Source organism: Balaenoptera ricei, chromosome 16, assembly GCF_028023285.1.
Source record: "Balaenoptera ricei isolate mBalRic1 chromosome 16, mBalRic1.hap2, whole genome shotgun sequence".
Classification (NCBI taxonomy): domain Eukaryota; kingdom Metazoa; phylum Chordata; class Mammalia; order Artiodactyla; family Balaenopteridae; genus Balaenoptera; species Balaenoptera ricei.
In genome coordinates this window covers 751,965-775,383 of record NC_082654.1, presented here as the reverse complement: position 1 = coordinate 775,383, position 23,419 = coordinate 751,965, and the positions used below count along the sequence as shown (strand labels likewise).

At 61.0% G+C, this 23,419-nt stretch overlaps 1 protein-coding gene across 6 annotated transcripts in view; it reads left to right on the top strand.

Annotated features, from left to right (window-relative positions):
• The window catches only part of INPP5A (inositol polyphosphate-5-phosphatase A), a 181,076-nt gene that overhangs the window by 122,163 nt on the left and 35,494 nt on the right, over positions 1-23,419 (top strand). For 5 of the 6 annotated variants that reach the window (XM_059899965.1, XM_059899963.1, XM_059899964.1 and 2 more), the window contains 4 exons: positions 4,401-4,504; positions 10,710-10,762; positions 12,142-12,261; positions 22,549-22,633. In XM_059899965.1, the coding sequence (XP_059755948.1) occupies positions 4,401-4,504; positions 10,710-10,762; positions 12,142-12,261; positions 22,549-22,633 (362 nt within the window). The remainder of the gene's footprint in view (positions 1-4,400; positions 4,505-10,709; positions 10,763-12,141; positions 12,262-22,548; positions 22,634-23,419) is intronic. The other variant, XM_059899968.1, reaches the window with a different exon arrangement.

Genomic DNA, 23,419 nt, shown 5'->3' with positions numbered 1-23,419 from the left:
ATAAGTCAGTGGCTTTTCTCGATACCAGCACTGAACAGGTAGAATTTGAAATTAAAAACACAATATCATTTACCTTAGCACACATACAAAAAGAAGTACTTAGGAATAAATCTGACAAGATATGTATAATATCTACATGAGGAAAACTACAGAATCTGGTTGAAGGAATCAAAAAAGACCCAAATAAGTGGAGAGATAGTTCATGTTCATGGATAGGAAGACTCAGTATTGTCAAGTTCTTCCCAACTTGATCCATAGATTCAACACAAGCTCATTCAAAATCCCAGCAAGTTATTTTGTGGATATTGACAAACTGATTCTAAAGTTTATGTGGAGAGGCAAAAGACCCAGAATAGCCAACACAATATTGAAGAAGAACAAAGTCGGAGGACTGACACTACTCAACTTCAAGACTTTCTATAAAGTTACAGTAATCAAGACAGTGTGGTGCTGGTAAAAGAAGAGACAGATCAACGGAACAGAAGAGAGAGCCCAGAAATGGACCCACACAAATACAGTCAACTGATCTTTGACACATGAGCAAAGGTAACAAAACAGAGCAAAGATACTCTTCTCAACAAATGGTGCTGGAACCTGCTGGACATCCACACACACAAAAAGGAATCTAGTCACAGACCTTACACCTTCACAAAAACTTAAAATGGATCATAGACCTAAATGTAAAATGTGAAACTATAAAACTCCTAGACGATAACATAGGAGAAAATGTAGGTGAACCTTGGGTTCAGTGATGACTTTTTATATGCAACACCAAAAGCATGATCCATGAAAGAAATAATTTTAAGTTGGACTTTACTAAAGTGAAAAACTTGCATTCTGCAAAAGACACTGTTAAGAGAATGAGAAGACAAGCCAGAGATGGGAGAAAATATTGCAAAAGACACGTGTGATAAAGGACTGTTATCCAACATATACAAAGAGCTCTTAAGACTCAACAATAAGAAAGCAACCCAATTTAAAAGTGAGCTAAAGATTTAAACAGACTTCTCACCCAGGAAGATATACAAATAGCAGACATATGATGACAAGATATTCAACATCATATGTCACCAGGGAAATGCAAATTAAAAAAATTAAAACCACTACACACCTATGAGAATGGCTAAAATCTGAAAACTTGACAACACCGTGCTAGCAAGGACGTGGAGCAACAGGAACTCTCACTCATTGCGGGTGGGAATGCAGAATGGTCCAGCCACTTTGGAAGACAGGTTGGCAATTTCTTGCAAAGCTAGACATACTCTTACACATCCCTTGGCATTTACCCAAATGAGTTGAAAACTAATGTCCGCACAAAAACCTTTACAGCAATGTTTATAGCAACTTTATTCGTAATTAGCAAAAACTGGAAGTAACCAGAATCTGTCCTTCATAGATGAACAAATAAACAAGCTGTGGTCCAGAGACAATGGAATATTATTCAGCAGTAAAACAGAATGAGCTATCAAGATACAAAAACTCATGGAGGAACCTTTTAGGAGGAACCTAAAATGTGTGTTCCTGACGAAAGGCAGCCCACTGGAGGAGGCCGCCTGCAGTATGTGGTCAGCGACTGAGGAAACGAGGGAGACAGTGAAAGCATGGCTGGTTGACAGGCGCTGGGGGAGGGAGGGATGGACAGGGGGAGCACGGGGGGTTAGGGCCGTGGAGGTGCTCTGCGTGCCACTGCAGCGGTGGATACATGACCTGCGTTTGTCAGGACCCCTAGCGCGTGCGAGCCCACCAACACGAGATGTTGGGAAGCTGTTCGGGGGGAGGGTGGGAGCTCTCCACTTGCAGCTCAGTTTTTGTAATCCCCAAACTGCTCTAAAAATACAGTCTCATTTTTAAGAAAGAGGCCTCCTCCCCCCCACCCCTCCCCAGTCTCCTCTTTCCTCAAGGGAACTGGGGTTTCATCTCAGCAGAACTGCCTGCTGCTGCAGCCCCTGCCCTGTCCTCACTTCTGAGAGCCCTCAGGGGGCTGCCCATGCCTCAGGGCTGCTCCTGCACCTGTGCCCGCCTGGCTCACCGACGGCTGGCGCGTCTGCCCTGTGGACATCCATCCGTCCTGAGGATGTCCGTTTGGGGGGGCGTCCACCCCTCTGCAGCTCATGAACCGATGCCCGCAGTGGGCTGTTTTGGTGATTCAGCCTTTGCTACGAGGATCCCCATCCTGAACAGACCTTTAGAAAGAACTTTCTTTATTCTCAGGTCCAGGAGATACTCGGGCCGTGGCGGTTAGCAAAGGGGCGTAGGAAGGAGGGATAAGTAACCCCCTGCAGGGCGCCCGGACGGTGGGCCCGCATGGCCCCAGCAGCAGCTCGGCGCCTCCCAGGGACGAGCCCGGATGTCGGGAGGAGGGGCGTCCCTAGGACCCGGCAGAGGCCGGCCGCTGCTGGGGCTGGACCTCTGCCCGGCCCTCACCCTCCACAGAGGCCTCGCGGGGGCCCAGGGCCACCCCCGCTCCTCCATCAGGCTCAGCGCCGCCCTGCTCCGGGGCTCCCCCGCCCGCCCCCCACGTGGCACCCTCCCGCCCTCCACACTCGGCCGCCGTGCTCCCGGGTCTGAGCGGCCTCCCTCCTCCTTCCCACTGCCTCAGGCTCGTCAGCAAGACCCGGCTCTGGCCTCCGGGCGGCCGCACTCGGGGCGTATCCACGTCCCGTGTCCCAATCCACGTCCGTCTCCCCGCCTCACGCCCAGGCCCACTCTCCGGGTCGTGTCTGCGTCCCACGTCCGCGTCCTCAGCTTCTGGCCGGGCCCCGCGGCACTCAGTGGACGTCCTGGTGCCCACTGGTGCCGGGAGGGCCCAGGAGGGGAGTTCGAGGCCCGGGCGGGGTGGAGGGAGGGGCGAGGCGGGTGGGTCCACACCGCAGGCTGCAGCCGCCTGAGAGCCTGGCGCCCCGGGCGGTCTGTGTGGGACAGGCCTGCCGTCAGCAGGAGTGGTCAGCTGCCCCGCTCCGGGGCCGGGGTGGCCCGTCCGCCTCGTGAAGGGGAGCTGGACGCGACGTGCCGGCGACGGCAGGTGTGCCTCGCAGACAGCACCAACCCCCCCGCCCCCCGCCACCCTGATGCTGGCTGTGCGGGGTGAGGTTTGATAAACACTGTCCTTCCACGGAGATGGATGGGTGGTTACAGTAAGTGCCTCCTGTGATTAACACACTTCTGCGTCATTTCCCACCGCAGGTGGGTGTTGCGAGTGGGTCGTGGCTTCGTGCCTTGTTTGTTTACACCGGCCTGTGCCCACCTTCCCAGGCACCAGCCTCCTGGCTCGTGGGTTCGCCTGCGTTTCCCCCGATGGGCAACCCCGGGGGTGGGAGGGTAGCCTCAGAGCCAGCTGCCCCTGTCGTCTGAGGCTCGTCTCCGTGGTTTGGGAGCCAGGTCAGAGGGGCAGTGGGTACAGCGCAGCGCCGCCCTGGGGGAGGGGTCCACGCCACGTGCTGTCAGTGGGCCCGTGGGGGCAGGCGGCCCAGAGACTGCAGGCGGGGCTGCCCGTGGGACGCGGAGCAGGGCCTCCACAGACACTCTGACGGGACGGCTCGTCCTTCGTGCCAAACACCAGGGATCTCCTCACGCCCCAGGACCCTCACCCCAGTGTCCTGGCCCGGGAGCAGGGGACAGGTGATGCTCCGGCAGCCGGTGGGGGCAGTCCGGCGACCGCCTGGGCTGGGGTCTCCCCGTGGTGGTCTCGGCAGGCCCCCCCGCTGCCTGGGCTCTCTGCCGGCATCTCCTGGGGAGGCTGACAGCCTTCCCACCCACCAGACAAGTAAGAGTTTGAGGAATAGACACATTTGTGCATTAAACCCCACGGTGGTCTCTGAAAAGGAACGATCCCAGGTCTGGGTGTAAAAGGACCAGAGCAGGCCCTGTGTGCGGGGCGTCAGCCAGATGCGGGGAGAGCCCGCGGGACACTGGACGGGGCGGGTGGCCAGGGAGCGCTGGCCCAGAGTGCCCGGCCATCTTTCCTTTCCCCTGTCTCACGTAAGGACTTCCCTTCCCTGGTTATGAGGGATGTTGGCTGGATGCAAGGAGGAAGTCGATGTTATTAAATAAATTCATCTTAAGTGTGAGTGGACGGTAGCTCCACGGCCCTTTTAAGTACAGCTGCAGTTTGCTCAGAGGATGCCGATTAGCCCCTGTAAATCTGCAGGCTGGGAGCTCGGAGGTGGCAGTGAAGCCCAGTGTCAGATTCCAGGTCCAGGGATGGGGATGCATGAGCCACGGCGTCCCCGGGAGCAGCTGCCCTGCCTGGGGTCGTGGCCCTCGTCGGGTCTGCCTCCTGGGGCCTCCCTCGCCTCCACAGCACTGCCCGGGTGGGACGCGGGACCCCGCGTGGCCCTGAGCTGGGGGGAGGGGGCGAAGAGCTGAAGTTACCCCCGGGTTCTTCTTCTGCTCTTTCCTAGCCAAGAAGTATAAAAAAGTCACTGGTAAGGAGATCTACTCAGACACGCTGGAGAGCACGCCCATGCTGGAAAAAGAGAAGTTCCCGCAGGACTACTTCCCCGAGGTACGTCGGGGCCCCGCCGGCCACACTCGTACTAGTGCGTTTACTTTCAGGTGGACTTTAGGACGTGAAATCTTCATACTTCACAGTGGGGATCCCCGACTGCCGTCATGCTCCAGTATTCTGTCCTTCTGGGAGGTTCTAAAACCCACGTGGGTTCATCTGGGTGGTCTTAGATGAGGGCTGGGAGAGTCCGTGGTGTTTATCGTTACGTCGGCAGGTAAATTTTCCAATCATCATCGTTTCCAGGCAAAGGAACCTTCCCCCAGAGAGGTAGAAACACAATAATCTGTTCATTTGGGGCCTGGGGTGTGCCAGGGGCCTCCCAGCAAACCTCAGTGTGAGCAGGTCGATCTGGCCAGTGATGCAACCCCACCAAAGAGCTCGGGCGTGCTGGCACAGTGGCCCTCGGGGGGCTCTCCCCATCCCCAGGCCGCTGAGTGAGCCCCCGGCTCTCCCCTGGGTAAAGCCTTGGGTGAGGCCAGAGAGGCGCAGCCGCGGGCTCGGAGCCGGGTGTCCCCACCCTGTGCGCTTCAGCGGAGGGAGGTGCAGGCTTACTTCTCACCCTCTGCTCAGACACAATCAGAAAGCGTGGATGTGTTTCCTCTGGGTTTCGGTGCATTTTTGTGTAGTTTTGTTATTTTTATGTTGCCGCTCCGCTGCACACATAATTTTGGATTCTGGTATCTTTAGTGGGTACTGTCGTGACCAGCGTTTTTGGAGTCTCGTGACCTGTGTGGTCCACGTGTTGATCCAGACTGGATCACCTTCCCTTTCGGGGCCTGTTGACTCGCAGTAGGAAGTGACCCGTGACTGAAGCATTCGGGGGTGAGACTGAGAGCCGGGCGGCCCCTCCTCACAGCTGCGTTTCCACACGGCCCCCGAACCCCCACGGAGCAGGTCTGCTTGGCCGAGGATTGCCCGCCGTGGCTCTGCGGAGCCGCCCCTCCTGCGGCACTGGGAGCTGATTTCAGCAAGGCCGCAACTTTATTAACTCGCTTTATGACCCGATCCTGCAGTGGAGGAAAGGTAGCCGCCGCCTTGAAGGATGGGCCGCGTCCCCGGCCAAGGACGCGGTGTCAGGGGCCCGCCTCCCGCCCCGCCCGCCGCTGCCCCTGCCCCTCGGCACTGCTCCCCTCTGCTCTGCCTCCAAGGTTGGAGGAGGGTGTGGCTGGAAAGCTCCGGAAGCTTTCGTTCTCAGCCTCCCATGAGTGCGGCCGAGCCCGTGAGTCCTGCAGTCCTCCCGGGACGTTGGCCAGTGGACGTGTCCAGCAGGAGGCCGGCCCAAGGTTCCCCGGATCAGGGCGAGGGCTGAGAAGTCGGTGTCAGAGGCCGTCAGTGCCGGTCTCCTGGCCCATCCCGATCCAGACTCACCCTCGCTCCCCTGCAGGCAGCACAGGCGCCAGCACCGGCCCGGGCCTGAGAGCAGCCAGGGACCCCGGTGAAAACGGTGCAAGCTGCGGGGAGGCCGGGGGCGGGGCCTGCAGCACCACGGATAGGGTCTCGGCCTCTTCCCCCACGCGGGCACCTTAAAAGCAGGAGAGCCAGCTTACAGAGGCCCGCTGGGCACAGCCCTGAACGGGCCAAGGACGAGGCTCTGGCATTGCAGCCGCTTCTCTGCAGGAGGGACCCCTGACGCCCCTGCTGATGTCCAGGGTCCACGCACCTGGCAGGGAAGGCAGGGCCGCTGGGACGGCCACGGAGCCAGCCTCGCCCAGATCAGCGCAGGGGCCGGCTGGCTGGCGAGCAGTGGGGGCCCGGGCCTGCGTGGGGCTGGGCGGGGAGCATTTGGGGCAGCCCTCTGAGCAGTGGAGTGTCTTTGCAGCTCTCCCCTCTAACTGCCACTGAAGTCCTGAGCCGCGGCCGGTGCCAAGGCGAGCCCCTGGCCCGTGACTGGCAGTGGCAGGGATGGCAGGCGGGCCTCTGCTCTTCCCGGACCCGCCCGTGCCCTCGAGGCGCTGCTCCCCCAGGCCGCTGCCCACCCGGGGACGCCTGGTGCCTGGGATGGACTTCCCGCTCCGCGCCCCCCGCCAAGGACTGGGGCGCACCTGGGCGACCTGGCTCGAGGTGGACGCCCAGCGCGCGGCCCCCGTCACCCCAGGCGCTCGCTCAGCCCACAGCCGCCCCTCATCCTCTCGTCACTTGCCGATGACTCCAGAATTCGGGGTCCTCTCCCTTCACCTGTGCCCTCGGAGCTGGGCTCACCGGAGGCTCCCAGCGTTTGTCGTCCAGGAGCTGTGACGCTGCCGAAGAGGAGGCTTCTGTGTGACACAGACTGTGTGACAGAGTCACCGTGTCCTCCTGGGTGGGCAGAGGGGGCCCCACTGCTTCCTCTGGAGAAGGTGTCCGGCACCTGGGCGGGAGCCTCTGCGTGCCCGGCTTGCCCGCTGCCCCCCTGGACCTGCGGCTCTGGCCTCCATCCCTCCCTGGACCGCGGTCTCCTTCTGAGGGGCTCCCTGCCCCCCCGGCCCTCAGGCTCTGCCCTGCGTGGACTCCCTCCCCAGACCATGGCATGTCTGGGGGTCTCCCCGCATCTCTCTTCCCTCCAGGGCCCAGGCGGCTGTGCAGCTTGGGCTGAGGTTGACCTGTGGGTGGGGTGGGGGGGGGGCAGGTGTGGGAACCTCAGCTGTGGTTCCCACCTCCCTGCGCACCCCGTGCGCTGTGCCCTCCGAGGTGCTGGCCGGCGCCGGCTGGGGGTGCTGAGCCCTCCTCAGACCCAACTCCAGGCGGCCTCACTGTCATCCGCAGGCAGAGGGGGGAGTGTCCCGATGTCTCGACTAGAGCGGCGTGTTGCTGGGACAAGGTGACCCCTGCCCCGGGGTGCTGGCTTTCCTGGGGGCCCCGTTCTGCTCCGCGGAATTGCCTGAGTGTGCGGTCCGCTGGGTCTGACGACGTATGAGTTTTCAGGGCTTGTTCATTTTCCTCTCATCTCGATAAATTAACAGAAGGAAAATCTTATTGAGAAGAACACAAATGCTTCTGATGTTTCTGTCAACTGCGTGGAATTTCTCAGGTGTAAGGAACTCCAGGACCGTTGACGGGCTCACGTGTCCTACTAGAAGCCTCTGCCCGGCGTGTGTCAGGCCAGCAGGCTGCCGGGCAGGGCCGCGGTGCCCAGGAGGCTGCACTGTGGCAGCTCCCCTCCTGCTGGGCCTGCAGGCCAGGCCTTTAGCTTTATTGGAACACGTTTTGGGGGAGGGAATTAGTTTAAGACTGATTTCTCTTTCTTTTATTACCGTCACTTAAGGGTAATCTAAACGTAATTACCGTGATGGAGGCATGATGCAATTCCAAATAATTACAGCCCACTGCATATAAAACCGACAGAACTTTCCCTGGTGGCTTGTGGGCGCTCTTGGCTCGACGCGATTTCCACATGCTGCCTCTGGGGGAAGCATTCCAGACAACGTGAGACCATTTTTAAAAAGTCTGGGGCTTCCCTGGTGGCACAGTGGTTAAGAATCCGCCTGCCACTGCACAGGACACGGGTTCGAGCCCTGATCCGGGAAGATCCCACATGCCACGGAACAACTAAGCCTGCATGCCACACAACTAAAGCCTGCGCACTGCACAACTACTGAAGCTTGCACGCCTAGAGCCCGTGCTCTGCAACAAGAGAAGCCACTGCAATGAGAAGCCCGCGCACCGCAACAAAGACACGGCAACCAGAGAAAAGCCTGCGCGCAGCAACGAAGACCCAACGCAGCCAAAAATAAATAAATATATTAAAAAAATAAAAATAAAAAAAAAAAAAAAAAAAAAAAAAAGCAGGTCTGTGTAGTCAGTCGGGGCCGAGGCATTTTTTTCCTCTTGCCTGTAGTGAGAAATTGGTTGTTACCATACATCACAGGGACCGCTCCAAGCTCTTATGAAAGATGAATTAATTTCACTAATGCTCTGAAGCGGGCCTTTCACGGGGAGGCTGGGTGGTGATAACCTTCCTGCAGCCTCCCTTTTCTCACCGTGATTTATGCCGTCTTTTAGTAGATGAAACCGCCTGTATTCGCCATCCATCTGCTGGTAAAGGAATCCTATTAACAGGGCATCTGAGCAGAGACTTAATATTGTCAGGTGAACGATGTGGCAGTCCCCCCCTGCCGCCCCCGCCCCGGCCCAGGCGTGACATGGTTCCCACTCCAGTGTGAGAGCCTCTCTGAGAACCGGGGTGGGCACCCCAGCCACTGCCGTCCCGTCTACCGTCGCCTGGAGCCTTCGGTGGCTTGAGAAGGCAGCCGATGACCAGTGAGCCTGGGAGCGTGCACTGGGCTGGGCGGAGGCAGAGGAGGCCCCGCCCCGCCCGCATGCACCCCGCCTCGCCTCCGTTTGCAACGAGCATCTGCATCCGGAAGCTTCTGTGCTGGAGGCCCCAGCCTCCCGACATGTGTGCTGACTGCAGGCTGCCCGGCTGGCTGCTCCCGGGGAACCGGCCCAGACCCTGGTCCCGCTTCTGGAGGCTCGCCCTGAGCCCAGGAGTCGGGCCGCCCTGTGCTGCGGCTCCTGGTTTCCGAGTGTGCACGAGGGCACCAGGGTGGCGGCGCCCGCTTCCCACTTTCTGCAGGAGGATGTGGCTCCAGGTGGAAGACAAGTCGCTGGTTCTCCCGGAGAGGCTGAGGGGGGGCGGGGCGCCCTCGACAGCCGGTGCGCGTGGCGACCTCCTCCCACTCCTGCTGCGGCAGTGGGAGAAGGCGACGGACCTTCGGGTGGATTTGACCGGGCCCACGTCCGGCCTTGCTCCCCTGCGGCCTGCCCCAGCGGGTGACCACTTGCCATGTGACCTTGGGTGCGATTCTCAACCTCGAGGGCTCCTGGGTCCCGCAGGCGCTGCGCTGAACAGTGGGCTGGATTCTGAACCAGACGTGGTCAGAGAGAGGGTCAGTGAATCAGCGGTCCGGTTGAGGACTCGTCCAGAACCCAAGGCCGTGGTGACCTTGCGAGAGCAGTCTGGGCAGGGGGTGGGGGTTAGGAGCCCACGGGGTGCCGAATGGGGCAGAAAAGTGAGGAGCCCCTCGTGACGGCCTTTCTGTCGGGGGAGTAGAAACAAACGGGACGGGGGTTAGGGAGGCGGGTGGAGAGCGCTTTAGCCGCTGAACCGTCTGCACTAAGTAAAGAAGCGCGTGGCTGACCTGGGCCCCTGCTTCCCTGGACATGGCCGTCAGGAGGCAGTGCTTTTCGCCGCGTTGGTCTCTGGGTGCCACTCGGTTCCCATCTCCGGGACCACACGGTCTCCGCCCTCTGCCCCCGCCTGTCACCACGGCACAGCCCCACATGCCCCCCGCCCGAGGACCAGCCCCTGTGCTCCGGGGACGCTTGACGCGCTGCCCTGGGGTGTGGGCGGAGGGTCCCGGAGAAGACAGACGCTCCCTCCAGCACCCTAAAGTTTGCCACCAGGGATTCAGGAAGGTCCCCGGTGCCTCCCGGGACTTGCAAGGGGTGCCGGGAGGAGCCCCACTCCCAAAACCGCTCAGGCCGTGAGCTGCCCGGTGCTGTGTGGCCATTGAAGTGGCAGTTGATTATGACACCGTCACACGCGGCCCCCGACACGGAACGCCCTTCGTCACAGAGCGGCCGCTGGTCAGCCCGGCTGCGCCCCGCCCTCCTCCCCGCCCAGCGTGAGCCCGAGGGGACGAGGTGGCCGCTGACGCTGGACGGGGCAGGTGCCACCCCAACTGCGGGACAGCAGGACGGGTGGCGGCTCAGCGAGGCTTCTCCCAGCTTCTCCAGCAGAAGTTCTTTTCTTTGAGGGGGGTTGGTGGAGAAGTAAAGATGGGGTTTCCGTGGTCTGACCCCCCGTCTGCCTCCCGGGCTCCCACACGGCTCTCTCGCGGCCTTGACGCCACAGGCCCCGAGCCCGCTAGTGGCGGCCTCTCCACGCAGACCGCGCAGCTTCCTTCCGGCTCAGACGCGTCCTGTCACCCGCCAGGCCTGCCAGCCGCGTAGGAGGTCTTGCTGGAGCCTCTACGCGGGGCCCCTGAACTTGGCCAAGGGCGTCCTCCTGTTCACTGGGGCTCCCCGCGGCCTGGCCGGCCGAGCCCCTGCAGCCTCCTCCGGTCTGGGGGATGGTGGTGGTCGTGCCTCATGGTGCCCTCCCTGCCCGCGGCCAGTGCGGAGCCCGTGTGGTCCCACTTTTCTCGGCGCCCCAACTGCCTGTGAGCCAGGCGTGCCCTCCTCCCCCCTCACTGCTGACCAGTGTGACCTGTTTGTTTTTCAGTGCAAGTGGTCGAGGAAAGGCTTCATCCGGACGAGGTGGTGCCTTGCGGACTGGTACGTCCATCGTGGTCCCCTGCGTCCCAGGACGCTCCCCCTTTAGTACTGGACACAAGCGGTGCGGGGGGCACTTCCGTCTAAGGCTGCCCAACCTGAGCCGACCCTCTACTCTTTGACCCTTTTTGTTCTGGCGACTCCGTGTGACACAGAGCGTGGTTGCCGGGCCCATGACTCTGGTGTCCCAGCACTCACTCCCGCCCGCCTCCCCGCCCTGTGGGTGCCCTGGCAGCCCCTCCCCATGGTGGCCCCCTGCTGCTGCGTCCAGCAGCGGGTCCTGCCTCCCTGACGTGCGCTCGGCCACCTGGGGTCGGTCCCGGGGGACTGAGGGCCGCGGTCTGCACTGCGAGGTCCTGGGGTTGGGGTGTCTCCCTGGGGAGAGGCCCGACCTGCCGCTAGCTGGCCGCTTGTTCAGGCCAAAGCTGCAGCCCATCCTCAGGAGCCGCACCCCCGTCAGGTGCCAGCGTCAGCCAGTGACCGCGGCCCCCCTGCTATTTCCACGCGGGCCCCTCCTTGGGGCCACGCAGGTCAGGGCGTTCCCTGGGGCCAGGGGAGCTGAGACAGCCGCAGCCTTCGTGACCTGACCCCCCCACTCCTGCCCTTGCCCTCAGTCCCACGGCCCCACCCCGGTCCAGCGTGGGAGGGGCACGGGGTGGCCGCCTGGGGTCAGTGGGTCCTCATGAGGCCATAGGAGAGATTTCGAGCTCTTTATCTGGAATTCCGGGCCCGGTGGTCCCAGCTCTGCAGATGGCCCCCGCCTCGCTGTGCGGCAGACAGGCTGCAGCGATGCCCCAGGGCTCCCTGGGCACGAGAGGCTGACGGGCCAAACCCGCCTCACCACGTCCCTGCAGAAGCCCAGGCGACACTGGGCTGCCAGGGTTTCCCCAAGGGTTTTCCAAGGGCTGTGAGCTTGGGGCTTCTTCTGGAGAGTGAAATGAATCCCTTAGTGACCCCCGTGGCACGGGGACCCCATGGTGAACACTGAGCGGCACAGGGGGCTTCGGGCTGTAGCACCAGCTGCCCGCGGAGGGAGCTGAGGCCTGGGGCGGGGCCTTGTCCCCTCCCCCTCCCCCCTGTCCCCCTCCCTCCTCCCCCGGCCCCCCGTTCTGAGGAAAGTTCCTGGGATCCTGTGTAGGTCCCTTTCTTCCGAGAAACAGCTCCCTTTTCCGTGGGCCGAGCACCCGCGTCCCTGTGGGGACTTGACTGTGTGGGGACTCCAGGTCTCGTGTGTCCTCTCTGACCCCGCCTCGGAGGAGGACGCGCCTGGGCAGCGCGGGTGCGCCTGCCCTGAGGAGCCAAGTGGGGTGGTGTGGGGGGGGCCGCGCAGGCGGCCCGGCAGCCCCAGCCCTCCTGCGAGCTTTCTGTCTCTGTCCCCGCAGTGCCTTTGACCTGGTGAACATCCATCTTTTCCACGATGCTTCCAACCTGGTTGCCTGGGAGACCAGCCCTTCTGTGTACTCGGGGATCCGGCACAAGGCCCTGGGCTACGTGCTCGACAGGTAGGTGCTGAGGGGGGCCTCCCCCCGCCCACCTCCGGGGAGGATCGCGGCTTGCTCTTCAAGCCACTTTTCCTAGTTAGCGTTTTCCTATTTACCAAAAATACGAAACTTGCCGACGTCGACAGGGATAATGCACAAAGCCCGACCCCTGCCCCAAGGCTCCCGCTGTCCCGTCCAGACGCGCTGGACGGTGGGTGGCCTCACTTTCTTTTCCGTCTGGGGGGGAAGATGAGCCACGGCAGACGGAGGTCTCCTTTGGCCTGGGGTCCCGCTGGCCGGGGGCTGAGTCTTCCCAGACTCTGGCCCACCCGCCGGGCCCCGGCTCTAGGCCCCTTGGAGCGGCTGGCTGGGCAGGTCTGCCCTGCCCGGCCGAGCGCCGCCTCCCGCACTGCTCTGCCCCAGCTTCCCGGCCTGGCTGCGGGTGTCTGGCCAGAGGGGAGGCAGCCTCAGTGGTCGTCAGAGTGTGTGAGCTCCTCCCGTCACCTGCCCAGGCTCCCAGCACCCCCTCCGACCGCCCCGACCCCCATCACAGCTGGTTTTCAGGACCCTCCCCCTGGGCCCTCTGGGGCCCTCCATCTGTCTGTGATGGTCTCATGTGACCTTTCACGGGGTCGCCGCTGATGGGCTGTCATCTGGGAAAGAAAGGGAGCCCCTCACACCCGATTAACAGGCTGTGTTTGGCCCTGATTTGCCGGAGCACGTCCAGCGGCCGAGTCCTCAGCTGGAGGCCTCTCCCACCAGCGCCCGTGCCCTAAATGGGGCCTTTGGTCCGCTTGGGCTTGGGGCGGGGTCTCAGATTCCCCAGGACCTCGCCAGCCTGCCCGGGCCACGAGTTGTGCCCGTTCCTTCTGTGCACGTGCTCGGCCGAGACGCGCCCTGGACGGAGCCGGAAGGCCAGGAGCCTGTCCCCGTGCCGCCGTTCAGCGGGGCGAGACAGTGGCCGCCAGTTCGCCTCCGGGCTGCCGGAGACCAGGCCCCTTGCCCCGTCCGAGGCCCCCATGTGGGGGACACGGGGGTCTGCTTGCCCTCACCCTGTCCGCAGCCAGGCGCCAGCATCGCCCAGTCTGTGCTGAGGCCCCGGGCTGTCCGCCCTCGTGGCACCGGCCCGACGCGCATGGTGCCTTGGTTCAGGAGGAGGCCCAGGGGCGCGTGCGGTCACATCAGACTTGGGAGCGGCCCTCCTGGGAGGGGTCACCTCGCAGCGGCCAGACCGGCCCCCCGGGGCTGCTCGGCTGGGGCGCGGCTGGGGCCCTGCGATCCCCGGGCCCTCTCTGGGGCCTCCTTCGGGGCCGGAGCCGGCCGGATGGGGAAATGAGCTGGGCTTGGCGGCTGTGGTCAGGTCGTCAGACGGATGGCCCGAGGATGTGTCACTGCCCCAGACCGCCTGTGCTCTGCGGCCCCCGGGAAAGCGGCCTCTGGGTTTTGGGCCCTTCCCTGGCTCTGCGTTCCCATGGAGGGCTTCTGTGGGGCGCTCAGCCAGCCGCATCCGGACCTCCGCCGCGCGGGGCCGGGCCGCCCGCACAAAGGGCCGCTCTGTCGGCGGTGAATGACGGGCCGCCCTTTCATCGGGGTGCTAACCTTTTGGCAGCCACCAGCAGCCCGCATTCTCTCTGCCGACTGCGAGGACAATGCCATGCTGGCCCTTTGAATGGACGCTGCCACCAACAGTTTCCCATTCAGGGCGTTGGGAACCTCTGGGAACATTGTCTGCGGCCGGCGTGGACGCAGGGAAACAGCGCGGGGTCCGAGGGGAGCCCGCCTTCCCGGCTTAATCTCCCTGTAAAGCCTCGCAGGCTCGCGTTTCCATCCGAGCGAGGGTGTCAGGCCCGGGAAAGGTGGCACGTCAGCCCAGGTCCTGTCCCCACGAGCTGGTGGGGGGACCTCGGGTTAAAACCGAGAGGCACCCGGTGCTGTGTTTGCAGTTTTTCTGTGAATCGGAGATTATTCCAAAATAAAAAGCCTATTTAAAAAAAAAAAAAAACAAACCCTGAGAGTCAAACTCTCGTCTGAAGTGTGTGAACTTTCAGAAGTGTCTACGCTACGAGCAGCGCCCGCCACGCGTGTCCCCTGCAGAGCGCCGCGCCCATGACGCCCTTGCTGTGGCCCATGACGCCCTTGCTGTGGCCCATGACGCCCTTGCTGTGGCGGGCCTAGTGGGAAGGATTCCCCTCGGAGACGCTGGAAAATAGGATTTCCGGTGTTAATAAAGGGCGGCCAGTGGGTTCGTCTGGGTTTTTATGATAAATTATAACTGATGTTTTTGTGCAATAATATTTTGCTTTAAATCTCTTGTTCTGGGACTTCCCTGGCGGTCCAGTGGTTAAGACTCTGTGCATTCAATGCAGGGGGTGTGGGTTTGACCCCTGGTCAGGAAACTAAGATCCCACATGCCGCGAGTCGGGGCCAAAAAAAAAAAAAAAGAAAATTAAAAAAAAAACCCTCTCGCTCTGCAAGGTTAAAAGAAGACAAACCTCTAATTAGCAAAGGGCATCAGGCTCGGAGACTCTGCCGTGGGCTGTGTTGGGGCCTCTGCGCGGGGCCTGGATTCCTGTCCACCTAGAGGGGTGGCTCAGACCCTCCCCGGGGCTCTGGGGGGGGGGGCTGTGAGGGCCACGTGCACCTTTGTACCCACCGTGGGGACAGGTGGTCCCTCTCCAGGCGCACAGTCACGCTCTCGGGGAGCGTTTGGGGCATTAACTCGGCAGCAGAGACTGCAGCTCACACAGCCCTTCCTGGACTCTCCTCTCCCAAGCTTTCGGCCGTGAAGTGAGATTTTTTTCCACAAGTGACAGGGCTCTTGTGTCTCCCTGTGCAATGCGGCGGGCCAGGTCCTCAGGAACATTTTTACATCACAACTGTGAAATCTTCGCATAAAGCGCCCCTTTGTCCCCCAGTATCTCTTCACAAATACAGTCCATTGTCACAGCACTGAAGTTAATTTGATCAACATTGGGACATTTAACTTTTATGTCCGGTCAAAAGAGTTGTTTCATGCTCATTTTGGGCTTTCAAAGAAAATGATTGCCAGAAAAATAATGCTGCCCGGAACAATTCGGAGCAATTAGTTTCCCAGGGCGCAGCGGTGTGATGCGGCCGCCACACAGCTCCCCTTTGTCATTCTGCGGGCGGTCATCCGTCAGCTGTCAGCTGCTCAAAGACCCTCGTCTCAGGGTTTCTCTTAGGGCCGTTCCCAGAACTCGCCTCGCTGGTCAGCCAGCAGAAGAAAAGCCGCCGGTCTCCAGGCAAAGACAGGCTCTGTGCTAAGGATGCGGGTCTCATCGGGACGCCCCACGTGGCCGGTGGCCCCGAGAGCGGGCTCTGGTGCCTGTGGCTCCCGCCTCCCCACTCAGGCGTCCCTCAGCCTAGAGGCCCGGGTGGCCACCGTCCCGTGTCTGTTTGGAGCCCAGCTCGGACGCAGGAGTCCCGGGCCCGCCAGGCAGCGTCCTCGCCGCCCCGGCTCCTCCTCAGCCCCAGCGCTGGGCTCCCGCGTGCTCCTGGCGTCAGGCATCCAGCGAGGTGTGGAAGGCTACGATGAAAGTCACGCGCCCTCCACTCGGCAGTGTCAGGTTTACGTTTTTCCGTGCTTGTCCTTCTGTTCAGAGGTGAAACGAGGGTGCCGTCGGTGCCCCTGTGTTCTCCGTCCTGAACCCTCGTCGTACCCGCCCCCCCCGACCCCGCGCCGTCTTGATCCAGTGCCTGTCTTTCCTGGACCCCGTGCACATCCCTGGGGCCCCCGTGTGCGTTAACATGTGTGCAGTATTGCATATGTTTTTACTGCATGTTTGCATCCTCTGTTGTTTTGGGGGATGCAGGCTTCCGTGAGCCCCTTACACGACATCCTGGAGCGTCACGTGGACGGCAGCACGGGCGCCTCCCTCTATGGCTCGTATCCTGGCTTCGTCACTCCCACACTCCAGCTCCATGTCCCTCGTGGCAGCTCCATCCGTGCTTGTCCACTATCTTGCTGGCCTTCCTCTGGGGTGTTCTCAGGGCTTCGCTAGCATTCAGGACGTCTCGTCCTTCTCCGCCGGACTGTGGCCCCGCCAGCTGCGTGCTCACCCGGGCTGGGGACCGCGGGATGGTCTGCATCTCCCGAAAGCCGCTGACATTCAGCATTGTTTCCGACGTTCTTTGGTATCAAAAGTCTTAAAGCCTCCCTCGGCTTTCTGAGCTTCCGGCTCTTGTTTTCTCTTCCGAGTACGTGGGGGAACTGAGTGGCCCCAGGAGGCTAGGGGTTTTCTCTGCTTCTCTGGCTTGTGGTGGCATCTGAGCAGAAAAGACGTATTTAATATTATGATGCTATTTAAAGAACGAATGAGAGAACTGCTGACGGGAAGCTCAGCCTGACGCCTGCAGGAGGTCTCCACCCACAGCCCTGCCCTGGAGACCGTTGTCATCAAAGGGAGCATGGACATCCAGAGGGTGACAAGCAGCGATTTGATTGAGAAGTGCCGGCGATGGTGGGGCCTGAACCCCTCCTGTGACCTGGCCCCCCCGACAGAGGCAGCCTCGTGGGCTGGAGGACATCTCCGTGCCCAGACAGGAAACTCAGGCCCAGGCTGGAGCCGGAGCAACCGTGCAGATTACTGGAGAGCCCGGGGCCACGATGCACTTCGTTGCCCTCAGCTCTGGAGGCAACAGGTCTGGGGTCAGGGGCCAGCGTGGTCCGGCTCTGGAGAGGCCCCTTCCTGCTGGACGCCGCTGGCTGCCTTCTTGCTGTGTTCTCAGGTGGCAGAAGAAGCCCTGGTGCCTCTTCTTACAAGGACACCTGTCCCATCGGATCAGGGCCCACCCTCACGGCCCCATTTGACCTTGATCATCTCCTTAGAGCTCCGTCTCCAGTACTGTCTCAAGGGGCTGGGCTTCAACGTAAGACTTCAGGGACAGTCCAGCGCCCGCCGGGCCTCATGGCCTCATTCCAAGAGCCGAGCTCCGGCCACCAGCCAGCTGAGACCAGAGGGGCATTTCAGAACGGGGCGCGGTCCCTGGAAGCTTACGGGAAAGGGTGGGTTTTGTAACCAGCCACAGCGGCTGCCCCGGTGCTCCGCATGTTCTGCTGCTTGAGGGTGTGGCCCCACTGTGCTCCACCCCACGCAGGTGGCTGAGGGTTCGTGTGTCACCCGTGCTGGCGAGCCCTCGGCCCAGCCCCAGGGTGCCTGCTGCTGCAGGAGGTGTGGGTGACCTCCCAGGTCGCTGGGGCGCCAGGCCTGGGAGACGCCGGGCTGGAGGAGCGCGTGGTGCCGGCTGGCGGGGCGCACGCGTCGCTGGGACTTGGCTCAGGTTCTGTCCCCCAGATGTGTCCTTCCTCCTCCTCTGTCTCTGCCTCTGGTGCGTCTGGGACAGCCCACCTCCCCACAGGCTCCCTCGTGCCTGCAGCTGTCACAATAGGGGACTGTCCCCCGGGGCTGCCAGCCCCACTGGCTCAAGCCTGAGGCCAGCACGCGGGGCAGAGTGAAGCGTGCAGTCCTGAGAATAGCTTCCAGGAAGGTCGGTCTGTAGAAGGCGGCTTAGATGCACGTGTGATAAATCCTTCAATCCGATGCTTTAAGACTAAGGGAAACTCCGAAGACCCTGAAGTCGGCGGCCAGTCGTAGGAACCTCCTGCCGTCCATGCTTCGCTATTTCAACTTGTTTGACCTGAGCACACGGCCTCTCCCAGATCTGAGACGAAACCTGAGGTCGGTTTCCACCACGTTCAGTAGCTAAAAATAACAAAGGAAGGATCCTGGAGTGCAGCCTGGTGGGCAGGCCCGACGGCCCCTTGTCTGCCCCGCCGCCGGGCGTCCTGTCCAAGGCCCGAGCCGCCCCTGGTAGAAACGTGTGACCTCAGGTATTCGATCTGTGGCCCCTTCAGGGCTGTCGCCTCTGCCATCAGGCTCTTCAAGCCGCGAGGCGTCCTTGGCGCCTTCCTTCTTCACGGGCAGCCTGAGCGGGTGTGGACACTTCGGCACAGCAAGGTTCCTTGCGTCATGAAATCGCCCGTCAAAACAGAAAGAGGCTCCGTTTTCAGGGCCTAAAGCATTGATTTTTATGGCCCTTCTTGTAATTCTCTTTCTGAATTAGGCACATGGTATCGATGTGGGCTTACTTTTTAATCATAATAGCTACTGACAAGGTAATTAATTTTAAAACAACGCTTTTTTCCTGCTGGCCCAAATGGCACTATGTTGAAATTAAAAGTGAGGGCTGCGGGCCGCGGTCTGGCACTCGGGCGACTGCTTCCCCGTGACAGCCCTTCCATCTCGCCTCGGACGGCGATGTTATTAATGGGCTCAGGCCATTACATCAAAAGGAGCAGGGCACGGAAAGATGATAAAGTTTAGGATTTTAATGATAGAATTACAAGATCCGAGACAAGCTGATGAAATCACGTCACCAGTCACCGCGGGCCACCCCGTCCATCACCAGAAAGAGGCCGCGGGGGCCGGGTTCCAGGAAGGCCACCAGATGCAGCGTTCTCTCCCTCCGAACCCCCAGAGCTCTTTAAAGTTGATTTAGTCCCATATTAAATCTGAAATTTGTTGTCCTTTAAAAAGGAAATTACCTCTAAATGGATTCTGCCATTTAATTAGCCAAATAGTCTTTTGCTTCCCCGGTGCAGTGTCGGCTGTCTGCACTGCTCCCTGGTCCCTCGTTTCCCGCCCGTCCGTCAACGGCGAGGACGGTCAGCCGGGCTCGTGCTTCACCCAGATCGTCCGACACCCGCCTGCCTCCACACGCCTCCCAGGAAACCGCCCACGTGGGGACTGGGGCCCAGGCCCGGGCCGGACCTCCTGTGCGTCCCTCGGCTCCTGGGCCCCTGGCCGCCTCCCCCGCGGATCCCTCGTGGCCCCCTGGAGCAGGAGAGCTAGCATGGCCGTGACCTCCAGCGCCTTCAGGCACCTTCCAAGGCTTCGACCCCAGGAAACGTGGAGCTCCAGCCTTTCCTGCCGCAGGGCTGGAGCCTGGCTTTCCAAGCCAATATTTAAGGCAAATGCTCTGGCTCGAGAAACAGTTCAGGATCGAGGAGCGCTGTGAGCGCTCTGGCCTCACGTCTGAGCCGTGTCCCCGTCTTCTTGCTCAGGTGTTGCGTGTGACCCGACACCACGTTAAGTGTAAGAAGCCGCGAGAGAGCAGCCGGTTCGCCTGTGAATGCAGAGGTTTCTCCACTGGCCACACTGACTTTTCTCGAGGACGTTGTGCTCTGGGCTTCTTAATAAACAGAAGCTGATACACCATCAGGATAAAATGTGTAGGTTTAAAGTGGAAATTTAAAGTGTTTCTGCCCAGGAAGCGTGACAGCTCGCCCTCCTTCGTTCAGCAAATCAAGTCGAAGCTTTGCTTTGGTTTAGTTTTTCTTAAAGAATAAATAAAAAGAACGAAAGAAAAGAGAAGTCCCCTTGAGTGGCCTGAGGTCCGAGAGGCGGCGGTGAGGAGGTGCCGTGTGACCGCTGAGCCCAGACCTCGCGGGGTCCCAGGCGCGGTGCCAGCTTGCTCCCCAGCCCCCTGCCCCGGGGACACCCCGACGGGCACCCCCCAGGCCCCTGTTTGGAGGCAGCCTGGCTGGGCCGCTGGCGCGGGGGGCGGGGGCTGAGGCCGGGAGGTGCCCCCGAGGGCCTCCGGGAGGGCTGGGGCCCACAGTCCTCGGGGAGCTGCAGGGACCAGCGGTCCTCGCGCTGGGGCTATGTGGCTGCTGGGCGCAGAGCGGGTGACGTGGGGTCGCAGAGCCGTGAGGCTGGAGGGTGAGGGCACGGGGGGCAGCCCCCGCGCCCACCCCCAGGGACAGGCCCCGGGGCCGCAGTTGTCTCTGGCCTCTGCACACAGCCAGCAGTCACTCAGCAGGCCTGCAGTGAATAGTTCCGTTTGGGGGTTTTTTAAAGAACAGTGTGGCGGAACCCCAATGGTTGTGTCTCTCTCATCTGCTCACTGGTCCTGGGAGCGGGGCCGGGAGGGACGTTGCTGCTTCTCCTTTCCTGGTGGGGCTTGTGCACCGGGTCCCCCTCCCAGAAGATGGGCAACCACGGAGTCCGTGCCCCGATGTCCTGGTGGCAGGACACCCTGTCGACCTTTCCAGGAACCTGTGCAGGTTCTCTGAGGTATTTTCTTCTTCTAAAGTTGTTTAAGGGCAGAAAAAGATTAACGTTCTTCAAGATGGCTCGGATAGCCTCCTGCTGACAGACAGTCGGTGGGGGCGGGTTCCTCCCCTCACCCGCAGGTGCCAGGCAGGCGCCAGGCGGGTGCCAGGCGGGTGGGACGGGGTGGGGTACACAGCCGTTCCTGGATGCACTGCAACCCCGGGGCCGACCCGCCGGCCTCCCTGTGTTTTCATCCCTGCGCGACGTCTCCTCCACAGGAAGATTTAACTTTAACACAACAAGTGACATTGCTGGTTATCTGCACTGTTAATGACAGTCTGTTAAAATACGTCCTTTGTCTTCAAATTCACATGTGTGAGAATCAATCCAACTAAACAGGAAAACAAGACTTTTTGTGGAATTTAGCTACATGATACAGCAATTAACGTGCAAGAAAATATGAAAACAGCTGAGACAATTCCTAGAAGAATTTCAACAAGCAGGGCTTCCCCATAAGAAGTCCTATGATTTAAAAGCATACAGGAATGGATAAAAGATCTTCAGAAAAGGAGAGTCTCAAAAAGACCCATGTAATCTAGGGACTCCGGTTCTGTACAAACTCAAGGGGAAGAGGATTGAATGTTTAATAAAGGGTTTGGGTCAGTCGACTGTTGGGGAAATCGATAAACTAAGATCCCTTCTTCACACGTAATTCCAGATGGATTAAAGGCTGCCCTACAGACTCTGCCAGGAAGACGAGAGAAGGACTTGTCGGGAATCAGCCTTGGGGGGGGGGGGGGGGAAGGGCCAGCAGTGGGGGGGACGTGGGCGTGTTTCCTGCGTGAAAGTCAAGGCTCGCGCGTGACGAGTACCGTGAGCGCAGGCAGCATCGCCGTCACGCTTTACAGGGAAACTCTTGGAGCTGGAAAAGCCGGAGGCGAGGAACCAGACAGGAAAGCAGGCCAGGCGCGAGCCAGGAGCGACCAGCTCGCCGTCCCCGGGGGTGCGGACGGGACTGTCCCTCCAGCCCAGCGGCCACCGTCGTGAAACAGCGGTGATGTCGTCGCTGTCAGTCACCTTTCCTTTCTCAGGCTAATGGATCAGGCTGGGAAGGCCGCTCCCCGGGGTTGGGGCCACGCCTGCTCGCTCCGCACTGGGGGCCGGACAGGGCAGGGCCAGCGGCACCCGGGTGTCTCGGTGCCGGCCAGAAACTTCTGAGCTGATCTGGGTGAGGGGTGCTCCCTGGCTTTGCCCGCCTTTAATATTTATTTTCTCAGAGTCCATCGCAGCACGTGGGCCTTGGGGACGGCGCCCCACCCTGTGCCCGCGGGCCCTGCTGCTCCGTCCCAGCGGGGGTGTCAGTGCAGCCACCAACGGGCAGCGGAACTGGGGACCTGGGTCACCGAACCTCCCTTCCCTTCTGCCCAGACCACACGTCTGCTCCGCGGGTTGTCTTGTTAGCCATGGTTCGCATTCTGCTTTGAGTTGGAAGTGACCCGCGCTTGCTTCCTTTGCCCTTGAGGCCAGTGCAGCCGGGACCCTGCTGCCACCAAGGGCGGGGAGGGGGCGGGAAGTGAGTGAGTGGAGGATCGGGGTTGGGTGGTGTCCTGGCCTCTTACCGGGGAAAGAGAGGTCTGTACGGGGCCGGGCGGGGGGGCGCCGACATATCACTGTCACGTTTGCCGTGTGTGTTTCTCAGCTGAAAAATCTCTACGAAATAAATTGTGATTGATTTAAAATACGTGGAAAAGGTTTTTTGAGCAAGGCAATACCTAGCTTAAAAAAAAAGACATAGTCGCTCTTACTTTGTAGCTTCCAAACATCCACATGGGGATAAGCTACAACACTGAGAATGAGGTCAGGTGTCCACCACCGATGGGAGGAACCGTCCACGGGCCACACGGAGGCGTCCTGGGCTCATGTGGGTCACCCGCTCCTGGCGGCTCTCCCGTGTCTGGCGTGTGGCGTGGCCCTTTTCCTTCCCTGGCGCAGGCTGTCGTTTCCCGCCAAACGTGGTTTTCACGGCCCCGGCCCAGCGGATGGGACCGCACTGGCGCACACCTCAGTGCTGGCAAGCTGGGCGCCGTCTGGGGAACGCGTGTTGATCACGGTCACTGGGGTGCAAGTCTCCTTCAGCAGGAGGCGGTAGGAAGTGCGTGGTGGGGAGCCTGGGGAGAGGCCAGGCGTGGCGGGCGTGGTGCCTCAGTAACCCCCTCTCCTTCTCTCCTCCCAGAATCATTGACCAGCGATTCGAGAAAGCGTCCTACTTTGTCTTTGGCGATTTCAACTTCCGGCTGGATTCCAAGTCCGTGGTGGAGGTAGGCCACGCTGGGAGCCTCACGCGTGTTCGGTCGTGTTGGGAAAACAGCGGAAGCCCGTGGTCCTCGACGGGCGCGTTCCCACCGTCCTGCTCACTGGTTCTATTTAAGGCAGAAACTCCTAATGGAGAACGTTTTACTGTCAAAAGGGGGCTGTTATGGGAACCCCTCAGAACGAGTAGTTGGGTAGCGGTGGGTCGCCAGCTGTTGGCACACGTGCTGAGCCTGGAGGTTCTGCTGTTGACCGTCGGGAGAGGAAAGAGGAGGAAGCTGCCCGTGAGAAGGCAGCCCCTGGTCAGCCGTACGCGCCGGTTCCTCCCAGCTGTGGGAATCTCCTGGGCGCCCTCAGGCCCCTGGGTGACGCTCCCCTGAGTAGCAGGTGCAGGGGGATCCTGGATGGGCACCAGCCGCGAGGCGCCCGGGTCGGAAGGCCAGCTCGTCGGCCCCACCAGGTCCCGCCACGTGGCCTGGAGCGTGGTCTCCTCTGCGTGGGGCTGGCTTCTCCCAGACGGTCCGGGGCCGTGAGCCCCGCTGCCGCGCCTGCCCCGCTCTCCTGGGGCTGCAGTTCTGATGGCAGTGCCCCAGGCCGCAGCAAAGGGGGGCCCGCCAGCCGCCCAAGGTGAGCGGGTCCACCCAGGCCCGGGTGCAGGAGGGAGACCACAGCGTGCAGGGTCCAGCCCAGGCCTGTCCAGAGCGGGGCACACAAGGCGTGCGTGTGCAGTGATGGTGCAAACAGCAGGGGGAGACCCCGGTGGTCCCCTCTTGTCATCTTCCTTTGGCGTCTCA